General features: G+C 46.6%; 1 protein-coding gene across 5 annotated transcripts in view; it reads right to left on the bottom strand.

Annotated features, from left to right (window-relative positions):
• The window catches only part of sema3b (sema domain, immunoglobulin domain (Ig), short basic domain, secreted, (semaphorin) 3B), a 298,402-nt gene that overhangs the window by 22,217 nt on the left and 255,170 nt on the right, over positions 1-21,015 (bottom strand). For all 5 annotated transcript variants that reach the window (XM_068052095.1, XM_068052094.1, XM_068052098.1 and 2 more), the window contains 5 exons: positions 14,550-14,643; positions 13,074-13,193; positions 10,681-10,823; positions 6,362-6,476; positions 4,547-4,616 (listed from right to left, as the gene is read on the bottom strand). In XM_068052095.1, coding sequence (XP_067908196.1) covers positions 4,547-4,616; positions 6,362-6,476; positions 10,681-10,823; positions 13,074-13,193; positions 14,550-14,643 — 542 coding nt within the window. The remainder of the gene's footprint in view (positions 1-4,546; positions 4,617-6,361; positions 6,477-10,680; positions 10,824-13,073; positions 13,194-14,549; positions 14,644-21,015) is intronic.

Here is a 21,015-nt window from a genome sequence, read left to right as displayed (position 1 = left end):
GAAAGAGTACATGTCACGTGATAGCGAAGCGAGGAATAGGGAGAGAGAGGAGTTGAACACGTGGCTGCAGGGATGGTGCAGGAGGGAGGGTTTTGGTTTCCTGGATAATTGGGGCTCTTTCTGGGGTAGGTGGGACCTCTACAAACAGGATGGTCTTCACCTGAACCAGAGGGGTACCAATATCCTGGGGGGGAGATTTGCTAGTGCTCTTCGGGGGGGTTTAAACTAATTCAGCAGGGGAATGGGAACCTAAAATGTAGTGCCAGTGTACAGGATGTTGAGAGTAGTGAGGTCAGGGATAAGGTTACAAGGACGCAAGAGGGCACTGGCAAGCAAGAACCTGGTTTAAAGTGTGTCTACTTCAACGCCAGGAGCATCCGGAATAAGGTGGGTGAGCTTGCAGCATGGGTTGGTACCTGGGATCTCGATGTAGTGGCCATTTCGGAGACATGGGTAGAGCAGGGGCAGGAATGGATGTTGCAGGTTCCGGGATTTAGATGTTTCAGTAAGAACAGAGAAGATGGTAAAAGAGGGGGGGGGTGTGGCATTGTTAATCAAGGAGAGTATTACAGCGACAGAAAGGACGTTTGAGGACTCGTCTACTGAGGTAGTATGGGCCGAGGTTAGAAACAGGAGAGGTGAGGTCACCCTGTTGGGAGTCTTTTATAGACCTCCAAATAGTTCCAGAGATGTAGAGGAAAGGATAGCGAAGATGATTCTCGACAGGGGCGAGAGTAACAGGGTAGTTGTTATGGGGGACTTTAACTTTCCAAATGTCGACTGGAAATACCATAGTTCGAGTACTTTAGATGGGTCAGTTTTTGTCCAGTGTGTGCAGGAGGGTTTTCTGACACAGTATGTAGACAGGCCAACTAGGGGCGATGCCACATTGGATTTGGTACTGGGTAATGAACCCGGCCAGGTGTTAGATTTAGATGTAGGTGAGCACTTTGGTGATAGTGATTACAATTCGGTTAGGTTTACCTTAGCGATGGGCAGGGACAGGTATATACCGCAGGGCAAGAATTATAGCTGGGGGAAAGGAAATTATGATGCGATTAGGCAAGATTTAGGATGCGTAGGATGGGGAAGGAAACTGCAGGGGATGGGTACAATCGAAATGTGGAGCTTATTCAAGGAGCAGCTACTGCGTGTCCTTGATAAGTATGTACCTGTGAGGCAGGGAGGAAGTTGTCGAGCGAGGGAGCCGTGGTTTACTAAAGAAGTTGAAGCGCTTGTCAAGAGGAAGAAGAAGGCTTATGTTAGGATGAGACGTGAAGGCTCAGTTAGGGCACTTGAGAGTTACAAGCTAGCCAGGAAGGATCTAAAGGGAGAGCTAAGAAGAGCAAGGAGAGGACACGAGAAGTCAATGGCGGATAGGATCAGGGAAAACCCTAAGGCTTTCTATAGGTATATCAGGAATAAAAGAATGACTAGAGTTAGATTAGGGCCAATCAAGGATAGTAGTGGGAAGTTGTGTGTGGAATCAGAGGAGATAGGGGAAGTGTTAAATGAATATTTTGCGTCAGTATTTACAGTAGAGAAAGAAAATGTTGTCGAGGAGAATACTGAGATTCAGGCTACTAGGCTAGATGGGATTGAGGTTCACAAGGAGGAGGTGTTATCAATTTTGGAAAGTGTGAAAATAGATAAGTCCCCTGGGCCAGATGGGATTTATCCTAGGATTCTCTGGGAAGCTAGGGAGGAGATTGCAGAGCCTTTGTCCTTGATCTTTATGTCGTCATTGTCGACAGGAATAGTGCCGGAAGACTGGAGGATAACAAATGTTGTCCCCTTGTTCAAGAAGGGGAGTAGAGACAGCCCTGGTAATTATAGACCTGTGAGCCTTACTTGGGTTGTGGGTAAAATGTTGGAAAAGGTTATAAGAGACAGGATTTATAATCATCTTGAAAAGAATAAGTTCATTAGCGATAGTCAGCACGGTTTTGTGAAGGGTAGGTCGTGCCTCACAAACCTTATTGAGTTTTTCGAGAAGGTGACCAAACAGGTGGATGAGGGTAAAGCAGTGGAAGTGGTGTATATGGATTTCAGCAAGGCGTTTGATAAGGTTCCCCATGGTAGGCTATTGCAGAAAATACGGAAGTATGGGGTTGAAGGTGATTTAGAGCTTTGGATCAGAAATTGGCTAGCTGAAAGAAGACAGAGGGTGGTGGTTGATGGCAAATGTTCATCCTGGAGTTTAGTTACTCGTGGTGTACCGCAAGGATCTGTTTTGGGGCCACTGCTGATGGTCATTTTTATAAATGACCTGGAAGAGGGTGTAGAAGGGTGGGTTAGTAAATTTGCGGATGACACTAAGGTCGGTGGAGTTGTGGATAGTGCCGAAGGATGTTGTAGGGTACAGAGGGACATAGATAGGCTGCAGAGCTGGGCTAAGAGATGGCAAATGGAGTTTAATGCGGAAAAGTGCGAGGTGATTCACTTTGGAAGGAGTAACAGGAATGCAGAGTACTGGGCTAATGGGAAGATTCTTGGTAGTGTAGATGAGCAGAGAGATCTTGGTGTCCAGGTGCATAAATCCCTGAAGGTTGCTACCCAGGTTAATAGGGCTGTTAAGAAGGCATATGGTGTGTTAGCTTTTATTAGTAGGGGGATCGAGTTTCGGAGCTACGAGGTCATGCTGCAGCTGTACAAAACTCTGCTGAGACCGCACCTGGAGTATTGCGTGCAGTTCTGGTCACCGCAATATAGGAAGGATGTGGAAGCTATGGAAAGGGTGCAGAGGAGATTTACTAGGATGTTACCTGGTATGGAGGGAAGGTCTTACGAGGAAAGGCTGAGGGACTTGAGGTTGTTTTCGTTGGAGAGAAGGAGGAGGAGAGGTGACTTAATAGAGACATATAAGATAATCAGAGGGTTAGATAGGGTGGATAGTGAGAGTCTTTTTCCTCGGATGGTGATGGCAAACACGAGGGGACATAGCTTTACGTTGAGGGGTGATAGATATAGGACAGATGTCAGAGGTAGTTTCTTTACTCAGAGAGTAGTAGGGGCGTGGAACGCCCTGCCTGCAACAGTAGTAGACTCGCCAACTTTAAGGGCATTTAAGTGGTCATTGGATAGACATATGGATGAAAATGGAATAGTGTAGGTCAGATGGTTTCACAGGTCGGCGCAACATCGAGGGCCGAAGGGCCTGTACTGCACTGTAATGTTCTAATTCTAATTCATGTACAAAGGTACCTTGGTGTCCTTATCAATAAGTCACTGAAAGCTAACACACAGGTGCAGCAAGCAATTAGGATGGCTAATGGTATGTTAGCCTTTATCGCAGGAGGATTTGAGTACAGGAGTAGTGAAGTCTTGCTTCAATTGCATAGAACCTTGGTTAGACTGCACTTGAAGTAGTGTGTGAAGTTTTGGTCCCTTACCTTAGGAAGGATATTATTGCCATAGAGGGAGTGCAACAAAGATTCACCAGACTTATTCCCGGGATGGCGGGACTGTCCTATGAAGAAAGATTGGGGAAACTCGGCCTGTTTCGAAGAATGAGAGGTGATCTCGTTGAAATCTACAGAATACTTAAAGGGATGGACAGGGGAGATGTAGCTAAGATGTTTCCCCTGACTGGGGAGTCTAGAACCAGGGGACACAATTTCAAAATAAGGAGGAAGCCACTTAGGACAGAGATAAGGAGAAATTTCTTTACTCAGAGGGTTGTGAATCTTTGGAATTCTCTACCCCAAAGGGCTGTGGAAGCTCAGTCATTGTGTATGTTTAAAACAGAGACTGACAGATTTCTAAATACAAATGACATAAAAGGATATGGCGATAGTGTGGGAAAAAGGCATTGAAATGGATGATCAGCCATGATCATATTGAATGGCGGGTCAGGCTCGATAGGCTGAATGGCCTATTCCTGCTCCTAGGTTCCTATGTTCTCCATAGTGTTTATGTTACTGGACTAGTAATCCAGAGGTCTGGACTAATGATCCAGAGACACGAGTTCAAATCCCAACACGGCAGCTGGGGAATTTAAATTCAATTAATTAAATCAAATCTGGAATAAAAATAAAAATGGTGACCATGGAAATATCAGATTGTCGTTAAAAACCCAACTGGTTCATTAATGTCCTCTAGGGAAGGAAATCTGCTGTCCTTATGCAGTCTGGTCTATATGTGACTCCAGACCCACAGCAATGTGGTTGACTCTGAATTGCCCTCTGAAATGGCCTAGCAAACCATCCAAGTGTATTCAAGGCGGCAGCTCACCACCACCACCAATAAATGCCGGCTTTGCCAGTGACACCCATATCTCATGAATGAATGAAAAAAAAAATTAGGATCTCTTGCAAACAGCAATGGGTTACTGGCTCTGGCAGTGTAGAGGAACAAGATTAGTTATGGTAGAGAGACAGTCATTAAGCAGACTCAACGGTGAATTGGGTCTGGGCTTAAATGTCATGTAGGTAATGAACAACCAATCAAGCCATTGAATATGAGTTTCCCAACCCGACACAGAGCCTGTGCCATTTCTGTTGTTGCTGATGTCAGCTGCCAGCAAATCTGCATCAAGTGCTCTCACCTTGAAGTACTGAAGACCGTGTAGACTAGAGGGTTCCTGCGATCTCTTGTCTGGAGGAAGAAGACATCCCCTAGTGAAAAATTAAGCAGAAAAACAGACCTTTACTCACTTAACAAGCTTTTATAGTCTGGAGATACAATCACTCCACAGTGACTATACTTCACAAAGTACTTCATTGGCTGTAACGCATTTTGAGACGTCCAGTGGTCATGAAAGGTGCTATATCAATGCAAATCTTGCTTTTCTTTTTCCAGGGCCAATATTAAGTGGTCTAAAAGTAATTCAATGGATCAGGTCTTCACGACAGACCCATTCACTAGCTTCAGCACTCCTCACCAACATTCTGATTGCCACCCAGTGATTTCAGCTAGAAAATTCCAGCCACCAGGAGTGAAGATTTCCTCTCTTTTAGAACCAGGCTGTTCAGTAGTGAAATCGGGAACTGCACAAAGGCTAGTAGAAATGCGGAATTCTCTCCCCCAAAAGGCTATGGATTCTGGAACAATTGGAGCATTCGAAACTGAGCCCAATATATTTCCTGCAAAGGTATCAAGGAGCAAACATGGGATAAATGGAGTTAAGATACAGATCAGCCATGAACAAGCTTGAGGGGCTGAATGGCCTACTCCTGCTCCTATGTTCTCTATTTATAAAGGGGACTCTAATGAAGAAACTTACAACTTCATTACAAATCAATAGAGTTAAATGTCCCTGCAGCTAAGGACAGGATGGACCTAGGGCTGTGGTGGCTTTCACAGTGAGACATTCTGCTATAATTCATGATGACACATGATAATGTGGCTACTTGGGCACACACTGGCGCTGCTCCCCCAGGAGCTCTACACCAGCCTCAGGAGGAAATGTTAAGGGATGATTTGGGGTGGGGGTGGTAATATCAAGTGAAAAATGAATGTTTGAATGTTTCCTCTTGTGGGAGAATCTAGAACTAGGGGTCACTGTTTAAAAATAAGGGGTTGACCATTTAAGATGAAGATGAGGAGAAATTTTTTCTCTGAGGGTCGTGAGTGTTTGGAATTCTTTTCCTCAAAAGGCAGTGGAAGCAGAGTCTTTGAATATTTTTAAGGCAGAGGTAGATAGATTCTTGATAAGCAAAGGGGTGGAAGGTTATCAGGGGTAGGTGGGAACGTGGAGTAATCAGTTCAGCCACGAACTTCACGAATGAGAGAGCAGGCTCGAGGGGCCGAGTGGCCTACTCCTGCTCCTAATTCGTATGCTCATATAATATTACAGAGCAGCATGTCAGTGCAACCAAGAGCCCAAAGGATCTGTAGTATGTCAGTAATCCCCACCACTACTCCATTTGATTAAAAAAAAGACTTGAATTTATATATTTTATATTCATGTACTTACATATTTATGAGGGAGCTTGCTGTGCATCAATTGGCTGCCATGTTTCCTATATTACAACAGGGACTCCACTGCAGGAGTACTCCATTGGCTGTAAACCATTTGAAACATCCTGAGGTCATGAAGCCATGATATAAATGGAAATTTTTCTTTGTTTTCTTAGAGACCAATTACCACAATATATGAAGAGAGAACATTTGCAGGGCTACAGGGAAAAGGCGGGGGACTGGGATTAGGTGAGTTGTAGAGCAGGCACACACAAGAGGGGCTGAATGGCCTCCTTCTGTGCTGAAACCATTCTATGATTCCATATGGTCTGTGGTGATGTTTTGTTTCCCCTTAAGCCTCTGTAAAGCACCCTGTTTTTATGCCTTTAATGCACTGCTGCTGTAGAGTTGGGTTGATGCACAGGAAAATGCTTTACCGCTAAAGAACAAAGCTACTCACTAAGCTCATCAAAATGAGTGTCAATCCCTTCACTTCCTGGTACCGAACAGATTAACCGGGCCTTCAGAAATGTTGTCCACTTATTGACCAGGCTTCTCAGACCTCCGTGATCGTTCTGAAATTAATTAAAAGATTTTATTTGGGTAGCGGCAGCCTAAGTGTCCCAACATAAGCATCTGACATTCACACAGATAACAGTCTTTATAGTCAAACACAATCCACAGCCACACTGTGAGAGCCTCCCTTCAAGACATATTAGGGAAAATGGTCTGTGTGTAACATCTGGTGGGAGTCTCAGTCAGACAGGAGCGATGATTGCAGAGTCATCAACAAGAAGAAGTTGTATTTATATAGCGCCTTTAACGCTGTAAAACTTCCCAAGGCGCTTCAATACAGCATTTACCAAGAAATTTGGCACCGAGCCACATAAGGAGATAGTAGTCAGGTGATCAAACCACCGAGCCACATAAGGAGATAGTAGTCAGGTGATCAAACCACCGAGCCACATAAGGTGACCAAAAGCTTGATCAAAAGGTATGTCTTAAGGAACGTCTTAGAGGAAGAGGGAGATGTGGAGAAGTTTAGGGAGGGAATTCCAGAGTTTAGGGCCTCGGCAGCTGGATGTATGGCCACCGATGGTGGAGCGCTTAAAATCAGGGATGTGCAAGAGGCCAGAATTGGAGGAGCGCAGATATCTTAGAGCGTTGTAGGGCTGGGAGGAGATTTGAAAGCAAGGATGAGAATTTTAAAATCAAGCTTTGCTGTATTGAGAGCCAATGTAGGTCAGTGAGCACAGGGGTGATGGGTGAATGGGATTTGGTGCGAGTTAGGACACGGGCAGTAGAGTTTGGAATGAGTTTGAGTTTACAGAGGCTGCAAGGTGGGAGACTGCCCAGAACAGTGCGGCACAGTGGCCTCACAGCTCCAGCGACCCGGGTTCAATTCTGGGTACTGCCTGTGTGGAGTTTGCAAGTTCTCCCTGTGTCTGTGTGGGTTTTTTCCTCCCACCACCAAAGACTTGCAGGTTGATAGGTAAATTGGCCATTATAAATTGCCCCTAGTATAGGTAGGTGGTAGGGGAATATAGGGACAGGTGGGGATGTGGTAGGAATATGGGATTAGTGTAGGATTAGTATAAATGGGTGGTTGATGGTCAGCACAGACTCGGTGGGCCGAAGGGCCTGTTTCAGTGCTGTATCTCTAAATAAATAAACAGGGGGGTAGTCACATCTAAAGGTAATAAAGGCATGGATGAGGGTTTTAGCAGCAGATGAGCTGAGGCATGTGTGGAGGTGAGCACATGCGATGCATGGTGCTTCCAATATTTCCTGTTATTAACTTAAATGGCCTTGCAGATCAGGGCCTAATACCCCAGTCAGAGCACTTCCCAGTGAGCCTGCAGTCTTGGAATTTATCCACATAGAATTCAATTGTAATGATGGATTTAAGCTGTGTACCAGAAATATCTGTTTGCAAACCAGTAGAGATTGTTCCCATTTGTGAGGTCAAGGCTGGAACGAAACTATTAAAAATTGGACCGATTTAAAGGTCACCATTTTCAGGATACAAATTACTCACTGGGTGATCATTCTAGGATTAAGCTCTATGACGGTATCCTCCAGTTATTCTTTGAATTTGCAGGTTATTATCTCAAGGAACAGCCATCTTCTTGCTAATTCCAGGATAAGGTCAGGGAGCCATGACGTTTTATCGATTCAAATACAACCCTGAACTTCCTCTCCTTCTCACTGCTCTGAGAGGGGCTGTTTTTTGATGCGGAGCCGTTTTGAACAGAATAGCTTTGACGCAGATTTGCTTTGACGTGGAGGTGTTTTGACTCGGGTGCAGGAGCCACCACAGATCGCAAAAAGCCTGGCTCTCATTGGCCCAGGGCTGCACCGTGGGCAAAAACATAGCAGCGCCCAATGACAGACCAAAAGTCACAAGGAGAGGCTTTCCCAATGGGATTAGGAAATGGTCTTTCCCTGAAAATAACAAGACAAGTCTGTTAATTAGTGTGTGGGTGGGTGTTGAGTGAAGGCAGGCGTAATCCCCATGGCAGAATTAGCCAGTTGAACAAGGTATCAGTTAGTGTGCAATACCCACAGAGCCATATTGCAGCAATAGTCAGCAGTTCAAGGAAGGTGGGGGGGAAAAAACATTGATGGAGGGGGAAAGAAGGGTCAGCAAGAAACAGAAAAACATTAGTGTGTGATTGTTAAATAGTGTTCCTGAGGGTTAAGCTGCTTCTTTAAGCAAGTTGCTTTCTTGCTGCATTCAGTATCTGATGTTCAATATACCAAGTTATTTGTAAACAGATATTAATCTCCTGAGTGCAGTCACCGTACCACTTACATTGCCCTTCAAGGACTCTTCTGCAGTGTTTTGTACCCAGTCCAAAGATTAATGCATGATTAGAATTTTCCAGTCCCTACTGAGTGCTCTATTAATAACCCGTGCCTTGATCTGGTTCTCTTCTGTAATAATCAGCACTGCCTTTACATAGAGGTATTTTTTTCTTTATTGTGAAGTCTAAGTGAAGGCGTAAGACCTCATAGTGATACCAAGGTTCAAAAGAGAGGACAAGAGGGGAGAGCTTCCTCTTTGCGACCGTCAGCTCGCAGGAGCAGCAAAGAGGAAAGGTGGGTATGGGGGCAAAGATCCAGCTCCACACCACCCACATCCCCTCCCCCCACTACGCCATCTTGTGCCAAGTGGGACCACGTAGCTGAGCCTGCACCTGTCGTAAATGGCCCAGTGCAACTGAGATGAGAAGGGCATTCCTGGCAACACGCCTCTTGTTTCCCCGTCCTCTGCCCGTGGTCTTCCCAATGGAGGGGCACCTAAAGAAACCTGACAACAGTGGGGCCTTGTACCCAGGACGCTCCATGGACTGCCGGGTTGGCAAGGGTTCAGAGGTCAAGGGTATAAGGTTACTACAGCATTTCTCCTGCCCTCAGATGATCTTCAGGCCTCAGGGTCCGGCTTTTAGTCTGCAGCTATTTTCCCTTTGCAAGAAAGGAGGCAGGTATGTGCCAGGAGAATGTCTATGACATGCAAATGGATCCAGTAGGAAAGACACGGGCCTCTCTCAGTGCATCAGCTGTGGCTCAGTTGGTACTACTCTCACCTCTGAGGCAGAAGGTTCTAGTTTCAAGTCCCCCTCCAGGACTTGATCACCAAAATCAAGGCTGACATTCTGGTGCAGTACTGAGGGAGTGCTGCATTGTTGGAGGTGTTATATCAGCCCCATTGATAAATAAAGAGGTAGTGGTTATGGCTCCCTCTGGTGGTTCAGTTGATAAGTGCAATGAGTAGCTCAGCACTCCAGGCTCGTTCAGTTCTAGGTTTGATATCTGGGCAGTGTGGGGGCTGCAATATGAGTGGTTAGGATTTGAGCCCCTGGTCTAGAGAGGGTAAAATCACCTGGCATCACAGATAAAGATTAAGTCCTGCTCCAGGGCACAAAATCTAGGCTGACAGGCCCAGTGTAGTACAGAGGCAGTGCTGCACTGTCAGAGGGGCCATCTTTTGGATGAGATGTTAAACTTCTCTCTAAGGCAAATGTAAAAGATCCTGTGGCAATATTTTGAAAGAAGAGCAGGGGAGATCAACATTCATCCCTCAATCAACATTACTAAAACAGATTCTCTGGTCATTATCACATTGCTGTTTGTGGGATCTTGCTGTGCACAAACTGGCTGCTGCATTACAACAACGACAACACTTCAAAAGTACTTCATTGGCTGCAAAGCACTTTGGGATGTCCTGAGATTATAAAAGGTGCAATACAAATGAACGTTATTCCTTTCTCAAACATCATAGGAACACAGGAACAGGAGGAGGCCATTCAGCCCCTCAAGCCTGTTCTGCCATTCAACAAGATTACGCTGATCTGGACCTGGCTCCATGTGCCTGCCTTCCCTTACTGCATCTGAGAAAAATCAATGTGCAGTATCTGTATAGCTCTCATTCTCTCTATTCAATGATTAACTTTGTTAATCGCAATCTGTTAACGTCCCTCTGCCAACTCTGTACCAGTACAAGAGCATGTTACAATAGCAATCAGCTGTTCCTACAGTCAGCGTGATCTGTCTCAATTTTTCTCGCAACTATCCTGTGCCAGTTGAGGGAATTCCAGTGACGGATCACCAGACTCAACCAGTTAGTGCAGTCATCGCTGCAAAGCTCCCAACCGCAAAGGAGCCACTGACCCAGGCCGAGATGGAGGGCTCTTTCCCCACACCCCACTATCCAAATGGGCCTTGTTGGGTAGAGGTCACATGTCTCATCTCCATCGCCAAGTGTTTCTTACCCACCCGACATAGCTGACCCACTCGCGAGAAGGTGGACTTCCCAAGGTTCTGCCCTTCGACGGCCATCTCTCGGAAGAAGAAGTAGATTTTGTCATCATCCGGGTTGTCACTCTCGGGAATCCAGAAGGAACCAACAAACTTGGGGTCTGCACAGAGAAATGGGATTAAAAACTGTGAAGGGTTTGTTTAATGAAGCTGGGGGTTGGGGTGCAGTGGTGACGAGGTGCCATGAATTTCTGATTTGTGATGTGGGAACTAGAAATTGACAATATACCGATGATGTCTTCACATGGGATAACAGTTAGTTGTGATGGTGGCAGAAAATGCAAATATTGCTCCAATTCCAAAAGAATCCATTTGGAATCATGACGCAAAATAATAAATTTAAATTGTACACCAATACTTAGCTTAACATTGCCTCATATATAAACTGTGAAACTCATGTAATACAATAAGCATCTTGATGGTGGTGCAATGTAGCAACGAATTGGAACCCACAAGAGAATTCGAATCATACAAACTGTTTCTCTGTCTCCTTTCTGTCGATTTTTTTCTCACTCCTGGTACTCAAGTCTTTATTCACTTCCCTTCACTCCAGTTTTTCCCTTTTCTGTCCTCAGCCTCTCTTTTCTTCTCTTCCCGACTCCTCTGCCTTTTTCTCTCCCCTACTCAAACTTCTTTCTATCTCCATTCCTTAGCTTCTCTCTCCAACTCTCTCACTTCTCTTCAGCTTTTCTCTCAGTCCCCTCCCCTCTCTCTATCTCTTTCTCTGCCTTCCTCAGCCTCTCACCTCTCTCTCTGCTCCTCAGCCTTTTTCCTTTTTTTCCCCAACATCACTTTCCTCCCTGGCCTTTCTCTCTCTTTTTGTACCTCATTCAATCTTAATCTTCCTTGAAATAACTTAAAAGCTCAGGAGTAGCCTGTAACGCAGATGGTCAGCAAAACCTTTCCATTAAAGGGATGATCCTGTGAATATTGCAGCCCCAATTCTCCGACACACACTCCCGGTGAGCTGGACTCTCTGATGGCGACACATGGGATGAGGGAATTGCCCCTTTAAATCTTGCATCCTCACTTAATGCTGCAGTAGCACAAAGTACTGGGTTATTGTAACAAGAGTGAGAGATGGACGGAATAGGAACAAGAGGCTTTTGAGAGCTCTGTATGCAGCTTTGAAAAGTTGTTTAACATGTCAGAATGACCAAGGCAAGGTGGTATAACTTTAAGAAATCGTTGATTCTAATTTTCTTTAATCAGAACGTCTTCCAGCCTGGAAGGATCAAAGGCAGAGAAATAGTTTCAAGAGAAAAGAAGAGCTTGGGGAGAGAACAGCTGACAGTGAGAAGGTGCATGCCGGAAAGTAGTCTGGTTCATTGCTACTCTTAAAGATACAACTGCTGTGGATCAAAAAACATCATGGGTTGAATTTCCCCAGCTCTGTGCCGGCAGTTTTGGAGGCCCAGGTGAGGTGAGGTGGGGAGGGGAGGAGGGGGGGGAGGGGTTGTTGGGGGGGGGGGGGGGTGGAGGGGGCAACGGAAATTCGATCGACTCGCATCGAGCCGGCTCCATGTGCTTTTCCTGGAGGCAAGCTCCTAGCAGCGACAGCTACCTGCCCAGCAGTGGCATGTAGCCAATTAGGGCAGTGAATGGGGCAACCAGCCCCTATTGTGGAACTGGAATCCCAACTTTACCGACGGCGCACATGACTCCTGCTGCGTCTGGAGCCCGGAAATTGAGCGGAGGCGGATTCACAATGGGAGGTCTGGGCCGCGAATCATCTGAGGCCCTTTAATAAGTTGTCAGCATGAAATGGCAGTGCTCGGGTCTCCCGAAGCAGAAGGCATGACAATGCAGCCACTTCATGGGGACTGATGTCTCTGCTCATGTAGCTCTTGCTGCAAAAGCAGCTGCTGCCCTCCTACTGAAGGTGACTCCGTGGTGCCGCTGATATTCCTGCTGCTGACCACTCAGAACTGCCCACATTCCAGTTGGCAACCGTACTCACAGGCCGCGATGAACGGACCTCCAGACATTGGAATCTGGCCACCGTCCCTAACTGGATGGGGCTCCTGGACGCGGCTTCTTAATTGGCCGTCTCCGGGAAGATTGCATCTGACGTCCTGCCACTGCCAGTTCCAGGTTCCCCAAGTCAGGGTCGCGACCCACCCAGGAAAATCCAGCCCCAGGTGTTTTAAGCTCTAGTCTGTGTGTCTCATTAACCAGTGTGTCCTGGGCCTATTTCATCTGCTACCAAAGTTCTACAGGCCCATGCCCAATCATTCACCACGTGGCACTGGAACCCACTCATATGGAGAGAGCGGACAAGTTAACATTTTTTGGATGTGGACCCTCCTCCGGAGTGAGGGTTTGGTTTGCAGAGGGTGGGTAGCACTCACCGTTCAGCCAGCGCGAGTCGTGCTGCTCCGTCCTGATGGAGTGACGGTGCCCGAGGCTGCGGAAGATGGTGAAATCCCGTCCCATCAAATCAGTGGCGACACCAGAGTACAGTTCCTCACCTACAGGAAGAAATGTTTTACTGGCAGCTAGTCTTGTATTTAATCATCTCCTGACACTCAGTGCAAATGTTCAACTGTACCCCAGAATCAGTTACCCTCTATGAGAAGAGATTCATTTCATGACTTCAACCTTCCACCAGGGAGTCTCCCCTCCACCCACTCCCCATTGTAAAATTTGGGTATCCTCTGAGGGTGATTTTCTGACCGTATGGCGGGCACAGGAAGCTTAAGTGCAGGTAGCAAACCCCAGATCCTCTCATGGGCATTTTGTTGTGAAGCTCAGTGCATGCCCCTAAGCCAGAGACACTGGGCTGTACCCCCTCCCCCCCACCCCATAAACCACACACAACGGAGTGAAGTTATACCACTTTCATCCCATGAAGTCTGAGCTCCCAGCACCAGGTACCTCCTCGAGATGTGTCAGAGTAATTTATCCTGCAAGTACAGGGCAGTCTCGTGATAAATATAACCCACCCTGACTCATCCAGCCAGAAAAACCAGCAGTCCACCCTTTGGAGATATCGTCTTTCGAATGAGACGTTAAACTGAGGCTCTAACTGCCCCATCAAGTTGACATAAAAAAAGATCCCATGGCACTGTCTTGAAGAAGAGCAGGAGAGCTCTCCCCAGTGTTCTGGCCAATATTTGTCCCTCAACCAACATCACTTAAAAACAAATAAATGATCTGGTCATTACCTCATTGCTTTTTTGTGGGAACTTGCTGTGCGTAAATTGGCTGCTGTGTTTCCTACATTATAATAGTGACTGCACTTCAAAAGTACTTCATTGGCTGTAAATTGCTTAGGGATGTCCTGAGGTTACGAAAGGTGATATATAAATGCAAGTTCTGTCTTTCTTTCAACGAACCACAGTATTCCACTGTCCCTTCAATGATTCCAAAGGACTAGGCCCTGGTGCTGCTCGTTAGTATATTTTGGTCCTTTTGAACATTGAGATGTCTCCCAAACCCCTGGACATAATGCCCAACACACACCCTCCCAAACACACAGCACTTCCTGACGCTTGACTAGCATTCATGTACCAGTCCTCCCTCTGCATCCTTCAATATCCACCAAACACTGAACCCAGCACACTCTAACAACCACCTTCCCAGCCCCTGATCCCCAACATTCACGAATGTCCAGAACACCCAGTGTCCCTGAGTATAGATATTCCCTATCATCCAGCACTCCCAGATCTGTGATCCAGGGCTTTAGTCCCAGCCTTTAGATTCCTGACCTCCAGGGCTTCCACACTTACAATTCTTTGGTTCCTGCCTGCACATTTCCAGCCTCATAAGAAGTGATCCCTAACTCTGGCTATACTGAGGGCTCCAACTTTGTTACGCTGGCTCACCTATCAGAATGGAGGTGGACAGATGTTTGGCATCGTAAGGGCTTCTCCCTTTGCCATCTTCAATATGGTTGAAATCAATCCTAAACTGGTGCTCCTGCAACGAGACACATGAAAGGATGTTAACCATAGCACAGTGAGGCCAGTAGAATCATAGAATCTTTCAACACCAGGGCGGAAGAAGAGGGAGAGCATCGATAAAGACAAACAGCAGGGAAACAGGAGGAGGAGTAGAAATGGATATTAAAAAACAAAAGTCAAGCCACCTGGACTACATTCAAGGGAATGAGGCAATCTGGCTGTAATACAATAATGAGGAGACCAGTTACTGGCTCTAATGCCCATCAGGAATATTCCTCCATCTAACCTGGACAGAACAAAATGGAACTGTGATCCGTCAATTTACTCCTGAAGCATCAAGGTGACTTTTCTTTTCGTGTCAGTCTTTCCTCTGTCGCTTTTCTAGAGTCCTGCCATGTTGAAAGGGCTTTTATTAAGTGAAAACTTGTGTCTGTTCGCACAAATGGGCTCTCTGGGTTTTGTTGGCTGTTACACATTAGAATGCTAGAATGATACAACACAGGAGGCCATTCAGCCCATTGTGCCTGTATCGGCTCTTTGCCTGAGTTATCTAATTCATCCCATTCCCCTGCTCTTTCCCCATAGCCCTGCAAATGTTTCCCCTTCAATTGTTTATCCAGTTCCCATCTGAAAGTTATTATTGAATCGGCTTCCACCGCCCTTTCAGGCAGTGCGTTCCAGATCACAACTCGCTGTGTAAAATAAAAGATGTTTCCTCATGTCTCCTCTGGTGCTTTTGCCAATCACCTTAAATCTGTGCCCTCTGGTTACCGACCCTCATGCCAATGGAAACAGTTTCTCCTCATTTACTTTATCAAAACCCTTCATGATTTTGAACACCTCTATCAAAATCTCCACTTCCCCTTCTCTGCTCGCTGACCCTCTTGCTTGAAGTCTTGGCATCCTGGGCACCAGACCCCAGCAGACCTGGTATCACCTGCATCAAGCAACAGAGTTGGCAAAGAGGCACTTGTGGTCAACCATTGCCCTCACTCCACGAATGCTATCCTGTAGCTTTTGGCATCAGGTGGGTGATTGGCAATCGGGCAATGCCAGATGTCACATGCAGCTAATTAATGTTAATACCACCCACATTGTGGGATGAGTTTTATTCACACAACCCACCAGCTTGCTTAAAAGTTTGATGTTAAAATCTCTCCACCCCTCACTCATCCTGCAAGACATTCCTGAAAACCTCCCCCTTTGATCGAACTTTCAATCACCTATCCTAATATTTCCTGATGTTGGCTTGGTGTCAAATATTATTTGATAACCCTCCTGTGAAGCACCTTGGGATGATTTACTATGTTAAAGGTGCTATATAAAAGCAAGTTGTTGTTGCTGTCACCAGATTTGGCCTCTTATTTTCCAAGTAGCTGTTACCTGTTAGACTGAAGGTCACTGCCTACATTTTGAGGAAGGCAAGACTGGGAAATACTTACACCCACCAAAGCAGGATAACGGAATACTTTCATACACGCATGTTGCCTTCGGACAGTTAATGTTCTGGGGGGGCCTACCCGTCCCCTCATGGAGCCAAACCCTCTTCTGTATCTCTGTCAATGCTCTAGCTGGTAAAGGTGCTATTCTGCAGCACTGAGCCACAGGGCACAGATGCTCCCAGGTTCAATGCTTGGTCTGTAATGTCATAGGCCAGACTCTCTGCCTAAGTGCCAACCCTGAGCTCCTCCCCTGGTGAATGATGGAACGGTACCCAGTGGGCAAGGGTCTCTCACACATTCAGGAATAGCAGTGGCATTTGGCAAAAAGAGAAAGAGACAGAGGACGTCAAGAGCAGGGTACAGGAGCAATCAGTACTCCAATATTTCTCCCGAGTGGCCATTCACCAAGTATGAGCCCTGGTGGTGAGTGCTCATAGGACACTTGGCCACGTATCACAGGTTAGCAATCAGAAGGTGGCATGTTGGCCGATTTATCTCCTCTTGAGCCCAACAACATGACCAACTGTAGCACCCATCTAAATCAGCAAAGACCAAGCATTGAACCTGGGAGCTTCTCAGCTCTGTGGCTCAGTACTGCACAGAATGGAACCTTCACCTGCTAGACCCTTGACAGAGCTACAGCAGAGGGTTTGGTTCTGTGAGGCTGAATTTGGCTTGAAACTGGGTGCCAGAGATGAAAGCACAGTCCTTGAGCTCCTTGCACCAACCAAACCACAGCATGGGTTGGTTGGTGCAAGTTATTGATTTGCATATTTTGCCTGAACTAACTGGCGGTGCTGATAATTGCTCCCAAATTTTCAGATGTGTTTTGATGGAGGTATAATAGGGTCATAAAGCCAACTGAGCATTTTGAATCCTTGTTTTTTGGCTCTTTGTCTATTTTGCTATAAATCACGTTGCAACATCTAGTTTTGCCTTTAAGCTAGAAGCTCGTGGGTTCAAGTTCTATGGCAGAGATTTGAACAGATAATCTAGGCTGACACTCCCAGTGCAGTACAGAGGAAGTGCTACACAGTCAGAGGTGCCATCTTTTGAATGAGTTGTTAAATCAAGGCCCTGTCTACCCTCTCAGGTCGGTATAAAAGATCCCACGGCACCCATTTAAAGAAGAGCAGGGTAATTGTCCCCAGTGTCCTGGCCAATATCCCTCAACCAGCATCACTAAAAACAGATGATCTGGTCCTTGCTGTGCGCAAATTGATTTCTACATTTTCTACATTACAATAGTGGCTCTACTTCAAAAGTACTTAGTTGGCTGTAAAGCACTTTGAGCTGGGTTGCAGTATAGAGAGGCACTATATAAATGAACGTTGTTGCTTTCTTCAAACAAAATGTCAAACCAATTCTTGCAATGACAGACAAGACGCGTAAATGAAATACTTGAGCAGCTGAACTATACAGTCATCCCAAGAATATTACGGCAGTTACAGGCATGTTTGATTGCTCAACATCCTTCTTCCTCGTCATAGGTACTTGGCTGTAGTGGAAGGAACGCGGTTCAGATTCTGAAACCTGTCATATAGTTGCTGAAATGTGGCGGACAATGTAAACCATTGCTTATCCCTTAACAAGTTTCCTTGCCTCATGTTGTCAAGGTTTCACTGAATACCCGAGATACAAAGTGAACGAAACAGATTGCAAGTTGGGGTCAATTGAGTTCATCCACAAGAGTCAACAGGCTGCACACTTTGGGTGCAAACCTTTTGCTTATCAACTGAGTGGGTGGGGGCCAAATGAAGAAGAGGAACCTGTAGAGCAGCCAGCAACAGGACCACAGTGGTACAGGCACTCAGTTATGTTGGATTTGGCAACGCTTTGGACTATTTTTGTAAAGGGGATCCTCATATCCTCAAACAAAAGCATCCAGCCATCTATGAGGAGATTTGGAGAGGGATTATGTGACCTAGTTAAGATGGAGAGGCCTAGGCCCAATCATCTTCAGCTGCTTCATAAATGACCTTCCATCCATCATAAGGTCAGAACTGGGGATGTTCACTGATGAGTGTTCAATTCCATTCACAATTCCTCAGATAATGAAGCAGTCCGTGCCACATGCAGCAAGACCTGGAAAACATTCTGGCTTGGGCCACTAAGTGGCAACTAACAATCACGCCAGACAATGACCATCTCCTATAAAAGAGAATCTAACCAACTTCGCTTGACATTCAATGGTACCACCATTGCTGAATCCCCCACTATTGACATCCTGGCAGCTACCATTGACCAGAAATTGAACTGGATCAGCCACATAAATACTGTGACTACAAGAGCAGGTCAGAGGCTGGGAATTCTGTGCTGAGTAACTCACCTCCTGACTCCTTAAAGCCTATCCACCATCTAAAAGGCACAAGTCAGGACTGTGATGGAGTCGTCTCCACTTGTCTGGATAAGTGCAACTCCATTAACATTAGAGAAGCTTGACACCATCCAGGACAAAGCAGCCCATTTGATCGACACTCCACCCACCACCTTAAATATTCAGTCCCTTCTCCACTGATGACAGTGGCAGCAGTGTGTACCATCTACAAGATGCACTGCAACAACATACCAAAGCTCCTTCAACAGCACCTTCCAAACCCGCGAGCTCTACCACCTACAAGGACAAGGGCAACAGATGCATGGGAATACCACCACCTCTAAGCCACAGGCCACCCTGGCTTGGAACTATATCCCCGTTCATTCATCGCCACTGGGTCAAAATCCTGGAACTCCCTCCCTAACAGTACTATGGGAGTACCTTCACCACATGGACTGCAGTGGTTCAAGAAGGCAGCTCACCACCACCTTCTCAAGGACAATTAAGGATGGGCAATAAATGTTGGCCTTGCCAGTGATGTCACATCCGTGAAAGAATACATTTTTAAAAAGTGAGGTATGAAGAAACTAGGTTTTTCTTTTTGAATTAATCTACTGATGTTAATTCTATAGTTATACACTGACAGCAAATGATTGATGTCTACCTAAACAAATCATTGTTTGGCAACCCCATGCCTCAAAAGTCCTCGGCAGACTGAGGACTAAGTGGCACAGAACAATATTGAGTGTCAGCCTTGGCTTAGGGGTGCCCCGGGTCGGAAGGCTGTGGGATTTAAGTAACAAGTAATCTAGGTTGATATTTCACTAACAACAACTTGCATTTATATATCTCCTTTAACACAGTAAAACGTCCCAAAATGTTTCACAGCAGTGTTAACACACAAAACTTGACACTGAGCCACCTAAGGAGTTATAGGACAGGTGACCATAAGGTTGGTCAAAAAGGTAAGTCTTCAGGAGCTTTTAAAGAAGGGGGAGAGAGAGGCAGAGAGTTTTAGGGAGGGAATTCCAGTGTTTAGGACCTAGGCAGCTGAAGGCACAACTGCAAATGGTGGAGCAATGAAAATCGGAATGTGCAGGAGGCCAGAATTGGAGAATCGTAGAGATCTCGGAGGGTTGTAGGGCTTGAGGAGGTTGCAGAGATAGGGAGGGGTTGAAGCCATTGAGGGATTTGAAAACAAGGATGAGAAGTTTACATTTTCCAGTGCAGTACTGAGGGAGTGCTGCACTGTCAGAGGTACCAGCTTTCAGATGAGATGTCTGCCATCTTGCATGGACGTAAAAGATCTCATGGCATTATTTGAAGAAACACAGGGCCTGACAAATATTTATCCCTCAATCAACATCACTAAAACAAATGATCTAATCATTATCACATTACTGTTAGTGGGATCTTGCTGTGTGCAAATGGGCTGATGTGTTTCCTACATTACATCAGTGACTGGACTTCAAAAGTAAAGTGCCTTGGTATGTCCTGAGTTCTTTGTGAGCTGTAAACAAAGAGACTCATGCCAACAATATAACAAAAACTCAATATTCCATAGTGAAACAATTGCAATGTTCCTTGAGACAGTTTTGTGGGACACACATTGGGAGGGAGAGGGGCAGGAGGACATGAAGGTGAGAAAATTAGGCAGAAGAATGGCACGGGAACAGAAGAGACAGAACACATTGGCCGGAATTTTACGCCACCCCAGCGAGCCAGATGACGACGGTGGAGGGGGGGGGGGGGGGGTGCAGGGGAGGTGTAAAATGGAGCGGAAGGCTCCAGGAGGCCTTCCTGACCTGCTCTCGCCTTCGCCCTTTATGTAGGGCGGGGGGCAGCGAAAAACGAGCTGCCCGACCCAGGCCAATCAAGGCCCTTAAGTTGCCAATTAAAGGCCACTTAAGAGCCTTTGCCTGCCTCCATGGGGCTTTTACCCATGGCAAGTGGGCATCCTGGAGCCGGGAAAGGCTGCCCAGTGCAAGTTGGTGGCCTCTCAGCACCCCGGGGGTGGAGACAGGGTGCCCGATTAAGGGCTGCCGCCGCTTCCCCAACCACCCCCAGGATCCAAGACGCCCCCCTTCCCCCCAAACGACCACCCTTGCCTCGCCGGGGCCTGGCTGATACCCATTACCCGCGGCGAGGCAAACCAAACTTACCTGCATTCCTGGCTCCATGTCCTCGGTTGGGCTGCAGTCCCCGCAGTGGCCACCGCAACCGGTGGCGCCACTGGGACTAAGAGCTGCCGGCCCGATGATTGGCCGGCAGCTCAAAGAGGCGGGACTTGCTCCCTCAAGCGGGTGGAAGTCGCACTTCGGAACAATTAAAGCCCGGGGACCCATAAAATGCGGGACAGATCCCCAGGCGAGGCGGAAGCGGGCTTGCTACCGACTTTTACATCGGTGGCCAACTCCCGTCAGCCCGACGTAAAATACAGCCCATTTATGGCATGGAGCCTCAACATTCAGTTGGCAAACTGGAAAACTGCACAGAGCTGCCCATGATTTCCAGAAACACCAAACTAACACATGAGGATCCCAGGTGGCAATATGCGCCCTCTAAATCCGCCATGGCACACCGCCTTTTAAGGTTGTGACTTCCTATATGCTTGTTCCTGGGATTTTCC

This window comes from Heterodontus francisci, chromosome 19 (genome assembly GCF_036365525.1).
Source record: "Heterodontus francisci isolate sHetFra1 chromosome 19, sHetFra1.hap1, whole genome shotgun sequence".
NCBI classification, from domain to species: domain Eukaryota; kingdom Metazoa; phylum Chordata; class Chondrichthyes; order Heterodontiformes; family Heterodontidae; genus Heterodontus; species Heterodontus francisci.
Note: the sequence above shows the minus strand (reverse complement) of the source record. Positions and strands in the feature narration are given on the sequence as shown.